At 43.5% G+C, this 7634-nt stretch overlaps 1 protein-coding gene across 1 annotated transcript; it reads right to left on the reverse strand.

Annotated features, from left to right (window-relative positions):
* Positions 1–443: 443 nt before the first annotated feature.
* RPL24 (ribosomal protein L24) lies at positions 444–4572 on the reverse strand. The gene is made up of 6 exons (XM_036447720.2): positions 4441–4572; positions 4245–4320; positions 3522–3632; positions 1536–1672; positions 1145–1208; positions 444–564 (listed from the first exon to the last, which is right to left on the reverse strand). The coding sequence occupies exons 1-6, from the start codon at positions 4443–4445 to the stop codon at positions 484–486; spliced, it is 474 nt and encodes a 157-aa protein (XP_036303613.1). The 5' UTR covers positions 4446–4572; the 3' UTR covers positions 444–483.
* Positions 4573–7634: the final 3062 nt, after the last annotated feature.

The raw sequence follows: 7634 nt of genomic DNA on the forward strand, positions 1-7634 counted from the left end.
CTTATGGAAAAAAATAAAAAAAGGTCTACTTTCGGCATTGGTATATGTACAAAAATAATAATTAAAAAATATATTAAGAAAAAAAAAAGTCTACTTTTTACAGACACAATAGAAAAAAGTGCATTTTTTAATAGTCAACCTGAATTCTATACAGCATTCTCCTGCTTAGTCACATGACCAAAAGGTTAAGACAGTGCCATCTATGTAAGGTGCTCTTACATCTCAGCTGAGCAAAGCTAGTATTTAACCATACGGACCTTATGTATGTCATTTGGCTTAACATCTCTCCAATCAAGAGACCTTACATTAGGAGGTATTATTTCAGAGAAATGAACTCTTGTGTAAAAATGCCTAGGTCTTAAATTCTTAACTTTATAGTTCAGCTATTACCATGTAGGCACAATACGCCTCTATTTTCAGAGTAAAAAAATCCACCACAATTTAGTTATAGTCAGGTCTTTATTAAGAATTTCATCTGCCAACTTAGCGTTTTCCACCAACGCGGGGAGCAGAAACCTTCACCGGCTTCACAATCTTTTGCTTAGGCGCTGCCTTTGTGGGAGCCTGTAAAAAGATAATGTGGTATTATTCCATGCAAGTTTCTTTTTTATGCCCCTTTTGCAACTCTTATGCCTAATGTAGGACATGGAATTGTATCTTAACAAAGAAAGGACATTAGTCATATAGGACAAATACTAATTTGTGTGTTTTTTTTATTATGCTTATCTAAATTGATAACACTGAGAAAAGCTGTGTAAACTCTATTATTGACAATTTTTCTGTAAATTTCAAAATAAGCTTTAACAAAACACCCAGAAACCAGTTATGAACATCATTGCCATTATAGCTTTGTACTAAATTCTTTAAAAAACCTGAAACTTTTTATTTACCACAATTTGGATTAAAATTAAGTTTTCTGCCTGGACAGCATGGCTTACTGATTGAGCGTCAACCTATGAACAGGAGGTCATGGTTTGATTCCCAGGCCCAGGTTGCAGGCTTGATTCCCAGTTGGGGGTTGGGGGAAGAAGGTGTAGGAGGCAGCCATTCAATGATTTTCATCACTGATGTTTCTCTTACTTTCTGAAATCAACACACACACACACACTTTTAAATAAGAAATCCAAGACAATCCCACAATTACCTTAGCAGCAGCCATTGCTGTCTTTTTAGATGCCTGCTTAGCCTTTTTTGCTTCCTTGGCAGCCCTGTAGAGTTAGAAATAATTTAAGGATACAGATTATTAATAAGAAGCTATAGATTGTTTTGGAAAAGTAAATTGATTATATTGTTTCCCTATCCCCAATTATTTTTACGATAAGCCAAGGGGGCTGTCAATGTTATTAGTATCCACCAAGTCAGTTTAACATATATTAGAAATTGTACAGCAGCATTCACTGCATGTAGAAATTTCAACAAATCACTTAAAGCCAAGCATGTCAAACTTGTGGCCCAACATGCTTGACTTGACTAGACTGTATTATAAACTCCTGGTTATTAAACCTAAATAATGCGGATAAGGAAGGCTTCCTCACCTGATAGCTTGCTCTCTCTGAGCTTTCCTAACTTCAGGCTTCTGGTTCCTCTTGGCCATTATATCAGCAAGAGATGCACCAGTGATGGCCCTCTGGAATTTGACTGCACGGCGGGTTCTTTTCTTCTGAATTTCTTCCTACAGAACAAAAAGACGGGAGGACACTTATGACTCATTCTCCATGAATTTGGGTGAGAAGTGAATAAAGTCTTTGAGGCAGGGTAATACCGTTTTTTAAGATTAGCATTTGTCTTAGTCCACTTGGGTTGCTGTAACAAAATACTACACTGAACAGCTTACAAACAGAAATTTCTCTCAGTTCTGGAGGCTGGAAGCCAGGATACCAGCATTCTCAGGTGATGACTCTCCTGCTGTAGCTATATACCGTATGTTGGAAGGCGGTAGTAGGGAAGCTCTCTCTTGGATCTTTTATTTAAACCATCTATTACAAATCCTGACTATTTTTTTCTACAAAAAGTGAAACTCTAAGAAAGTTAACTGGATAGTACTTTAAAAGAACTGTTTATTAAGGCAGGGATATACAAATATCTTTACAATGTTAAACAGAACACATGGAAAAAACAGGAACATTTGTGGTTACACTAAAATGCTCATTTTACTTTAAACTTTTTACTGTGATGAAATCTTATATAAAATTCCACTACTTGCTTATTTACATGTTTTTCCATCTCAAATACATTTTAAAAATATTTTTATTGTGGTAAAATATATATATATATAGCACCAAGCTGACCATTTTAAAGCATTTTTAGTGTATAATTCAGTGACATTAAGTATACCCACAATTATGTGCAACCACTACTATTAATCTCCAGAATTTTTTCATCACCCCAAACAAACTTTGCATCCATTAAACAATAGCTCCCCCTAACCTCTACTTTGTCTTTATGAATTTGCCTACTTTATGTACCTCATAAAAGTGGAATCATAGAAGCTGGAAGCTTAAGGCTGAATAATATCCCACTGCATGCATATACATTTTGTTATTCACAAATCCACTGAGGGGACATTTGGGTTGTTTCCTTTTGGCTATTGGGAATAACAGTGTTACCAACAGCAATGTACAAGTTATCTGCTTATACTCCTGCTTATAGTTCTCATGGGCATATAGTTAGAAATGGAATTACTTGATCTCACAATAATAATTGTTTAGCCCTAGCCTGTTTGGCTCACTGAAAGGTCCCATGTTTGACTCTTCAGGGGCGCGTGCCCGAGTTGTGGGCTCCATCCCCAGTGGAAGTGTGCAGGAGGCAGACAATCAATGATTCTCTCATCATTGATGTTTCTCTCTCTCTACCCTTCTCCCTTCCTCTCTTAAATCAATAAATATATATTTAAAATAAATAAAATAAAAATTTGTTCAAAATTCTGAGAAACCACCAAACTGTTTCCCACAGTGCCTGTGCCATCTTACACTAAGCAATGCACAAGGGTTCCAATTTCTCCACATCCTCAGCAGCATATGGCCATCGCACTGGATGTGTCAAATCCCAAGCCTCCTGCATACGAATCCTACTGTCACAGCACTCAAACCCTGTCTCAAAAATCTCCATCATGCTGAAAGAGCACTTCAAAAAACACCCAGTCTTGAGGACCATCAGGGGAAGACTCCACTGACATCTATGCCTATAAACGTAATAAAAACCAAGGTACCATAATAATTACTTAGCTTCCATTCACTGTAACACCTTAAACTCTTCCAAGTGCCCTATACCCAAGTATGTTTAATGTAATTTACCTGACTTTGGCAAAGGGATGCTTCAAATTTCAACTAGGCATTTACTGAGAGACTAGTAAGAAATATAAGGAGACACTTCCCATTAACCATTTTCACTTCACTATTGGACGATTGATACTTTCCCACACTGTCTCCTTCAGTTACAATTTTTCCAGAGCAGCGACCCATAATCAGAGCTTAACCACCAACTCCAGAGGTTGCCCACAACATCACAGCCACTCCACTTACCGACTGCCCCTTTTTGTGCTTCCTTCTGTAGAGCACAGTCCAGTTTATCTGCCGAGGATTCCTCTTGGAAAGGAATGCCGACTCGCATTTTGCGTTAAGAAACTGGAAAACCTGTCGCGACAAGGTCCAAGTACAGAAGTTACCTCCTCAACCAGGCGAAGGAGGGAAAAGCTGGGCTGGAAATCCTTAGCTAACTCATTTATATGACTTACCCTCATTTTACCAAACCAAGGCCCACAGAGGGCCAGTGTCACACAACTGGCAGGTACCTAACCGGGTGGCACCGCGGATAGCCGCATCGGGTCCCGTCATTCAGGAGCCCGCAACGCCGAGGGCCGCAGGCTGGGGAGGGCGGGGCGCCGACTTCCGGGAGGCATCAGGTTCGGGTCCCGCCCGGGATGCCAGGCGGCCCGGGGTTCATAAAACAGCCAAACTTTTATGGCCAATTTTCCTCACCCCGGGACACTCAAGGCACACAAACTCCTATTTTCCCGCCTGACTCACACCAGACCAAACGTCCCGATTTTTAACAATTTGTTAAAATTGTTAAAAACCGGGACTGTCCCGCCAAAAGCGGGACGCCTGGTCACCTTAGCTTAAACTAGGGTTCTGATCCCGACCACCGCACACGGGGTCCTTGAAGCCAGCCTTTCGGGGGCCGAGAAGGACGGGGTACAGGAGCCGCCCGGCCCGAAGCAGTCCCCCCTTAGGAGCACACGTCACCTTCCCGTCGGTCCTGGCATAGCGCCTCCCGTGTCCGGGGTAGATCTTGTAGCCACTGAAGCTGCACAGCTCGACCCTGCAACGGAAGCGAAAGCGCATCAGGGAGGGTGCCTACGGCAGGAGCAGGCCATCGCGGGCCGCCGGAGAGGCCGTCTACCCGCGATGGAGAAGGATTGGGATCAAGGCTTTCGCTTACTTCATGGCTGCGGCCGCCGGAGAGCAGGAAGGATGGCGAAGAGGAAGGAGAGGATCATGGGAAGGACGTCAGGAGCACAAATAATCCGGGGCGCTCGGTGATGACGTCACGCGCCGGCGCCGGCGGGGCCTCGGAGGCGGGGCCGCCTCCCTCGGAGGGGCAGGCCGTCTTGGGCCGTCTGGGCAGGAGGACGTGCCGCCGGGCTTGGGATGTCCGAGTCTTTCTCTCCTGCGGTCCCTGTGGCTGGGTTTGGTGGAGCGTCATCACGGGAGTTGGGGGAGGCGTCCCATGCCTGGGTTTCTGGCTGGATCCCCCGTGAGTGGCCATGGTGTTTCACATCAATGTTTCTCTCTTCTCCCCATCTCTCTAAAATCAATAAAAACCAAAGTTATCATTCAGAATTGAAGGGCAAATAAAGAGCTTCACAGATAAGAAAAAGTTAAAGGAGTTCTTCACCACCAAACCACAGTATTATATGAAATGCTGAAAGGTATTATTGTTTTTTTTAAATATATATATATATATATATATATATATATATATATATATATATATATATATATATATATATATATATTTTTTTTTTTTTTTTTTACAGAGAGGAAGAGAGTGGGATAGAGAGTTATAAACATCGATGAGAGAGAATCATCGATCAGCTGCCTCTTGCACACCCCCTACTGGGGATGTGCCCGAAACCAAGGCACATGCCCTTGACTGGAATCGAACCTGGGACCTTTCAGTCCACAGGCCGACACTCTATCCACTGAGCCAAACCGGTTTCGGCTGAAAGATATTATTTAAGAAGAGGAAGAAGATCAATTTAATTAAAAATCTGAGGAGCAGAATAAACTGGTGAATATAATAGAATCAGGGGCAAAGAAAGGGAGTGGATTGATAATTTCAGGGGGAAAGGGGTCTGGGGCTGGCAAAAAGAGACTGGATTAAAATTGTACACCTATGGATGAGGACAATGTGGGGGAAGGGAGGTAAGGGAAGAGGGTGGGGCGGGAACCGGGTGGGAAAAAGGAGAAACAATTGTAATAAACTGAGCAATAAAGATTTATTTTAAAAATAATAAAATCAATAAAAACATAAAAAAAAGAAGAAATGACCCAAATATTTCCCGGAAGCGTTTTACTTAGTGTCACCAAGCTCAGGTTTACAACCCCCTCCATAATTTTTTTCCTGACGTGATCGTTACATTATCTTTTATAGGCAAAAGGCGCAGCTGTATTCCATTCTCTTTATTTATTTATGGAGCAATTCTGCCCCAATGTTGGTGCTCTTCTCAGCTTTATATGCCTTCTCTCCACTGCTTCTTTGCCTTTGCACATACTTCACCTGCTGTATTAAATTCCTGTGGTTGCTATTACAAATTACTACAAAACGGGTAGCTAAAAAGATTGGAAATGTATTTTCTTTCAATTCTGTAAGTCAGAGTCAGAAATCAGTATCACTGGACTGAAATCCAGGTCTCTGTGCTCCCCACAGAGGCTCCTGGCCAGAACGTGTTCCTTGCTGTGCCAGTTCCCACCCAGACAAACACTCTCCAGTTCCGAACCCATAGAACCTGTCAGGCCATATGTGTTTATTGTTTTTAAACCACTATGTTTTGGGAATAATTTGTTAACAGAGCAATGGATAATACAGGAGATGAGGCAGTGGTGAAAATGGGGACTTAGTGAATAGCAGTACCACTTGTCTTAAGGCAGAGATGAGGAAGAGGCATGCTTGTGGAGAAAAGGGTCAGTTGTGGCAAGACTCAGTTTAAGATGCCACACGGCATTAAGGTGGAACTGTACTGTAGTGGGAAGTTAAACAAGATCAGAAGGGTGTTTGGAATAGGTTATATTTTTGGAGTCATGTCCCTATAGTATTATAATAGAGAGTAGAACATGTGGGGTAACATCAACTTGTGTCACAGGCTGGCTACTCTGGAAGCATTTACTGAGATTGAATTTAGGGTACAAGATATTTATTAGGGACCAGTCCTGTGAAAGGGGAAGAAAACAGTATTAGGCAGAAGGTAAATACTTTGCTGGCACAACAAAACCCCAGTCAGCCTGCCAGGAGCTCTGGGACAGTTGCTGCCTGTCAATCTACAATGGCTTGGGCCAAGCCATTGACCTCTGTGCACCAGGGCGCTAAGTCACCAGAGGTGTGTGGCCCGAGTCATGACCTAAGGGAGTGGTTCTCAGCAGCTGAGCCAGACCCCAGGACGCAGGAGGCTGCTGCTGGCCACCATGCCTGATGGGCAGCAAGCCCTCATGTGAAGAGAGCTCTGGGCAGCGCGTCTCTGTTTACCACCCCTAGGAACCAGGAAGTGCATTCTGAGGGTTTTCCTGTTTTCTCCCATTTACTCTCTCTCCTCAGGTGTAGGCGGGGGCTATATATATATATTTGATTTCTCACAGAGAGGAAGGGAGAGGGACAGAGAGTCAGAAACATCAATGAGAGAGAAACATCGGTCAGCTGCCTCCTGCACACCCCCTACAGGGGATGCGCCCACAACCAAGGAACATGCCCTTGACTGGAATCGAACCTGGGACCCTTCAGTCGGCAGGCCGACACTCTATCCACTGAGCCAAACCGGCTAAGGCAAGGCAGTTTGTCTTTATGAACATTGTAGCCAGGCCCCAGAAGAAGCTGGTTTAGCTTCATACCTGGGGAAGAGGGCTATATTTATTGTCTGTAATTTCATATGTCAGCCAAAAGCTGAACAGAGACTAGGAACAACAACAAAAGAAATAAAAATAAAATAAGAAGCATTCTTAAAATTAAAAAGTATAAAGCATTATTTTAAATCTATAAATCTAATGAAGCCTTCATATCGAACCACCAATTATATGAAATACTAGAGGCCCAGTGCACAGGATTCGTGCACTGGGGTGGGAAGGGGGGCGTGCCTCAGCCAGGCCTGTGCCCTCCTGCAATCCGGGTCTCTCGTAGGGTGGGGCTCTCACTGTCCAGGACTCCTTGTGGAGGCAGGCAGGAGAGGCTCCCGCCACCACTGTCCTCACCAACCACGAACCTGGCTTCTGTCCACCAGGGAGAGCTCCTGCACTGAGCATCTGCCCCCCCTTACCCCCTGCGGTCAGTGCACCATTCGGTCTATTTGCATATCAGGGTTTTATTATGTACCATAGGAGAGGGGACAGAGAGACATGTGAAATGACTCCACAGGAGTGCAATAG

Source organism: Pipistrellus kuhlii, unplaced genomic scaffold, assembly GCF_014108245.1.
Source record: "Pipistrellus kuhlii isolate mPipKuh1 unplaced genomic scaffold, mPipKuh1.p scaffold_m20_p_2, whole genome shotgun sequence".
Taxonomy (NCBI): Eukaryota; Metazoa; Chordata; class Mammalia; order Chiroptera; family Vespertilionidae; genus Pipistrellus; species Pipistrellus kuhlii.

Bases quoted from the DNA above. Each gene is read 5' to 3' on its own strand.
- RPL24 (XM_036447720.2), bottom strand. The intron at 1,673-3,521 runs GTAAGTGGAGTG...TTTGTTCTGTAG, and splicing joins AGCACAAAAAGGGGCAGTCG to GAAGAAATTCAGAAGAAAAG. The intron at 1,209-1,535 runs GTGAGGAAGCCT...CTAACTCTACAG, and splicing joins CAGAGAGAGCAAGCTATCAG to GGCTGCCAAGGAAGCAAAAA.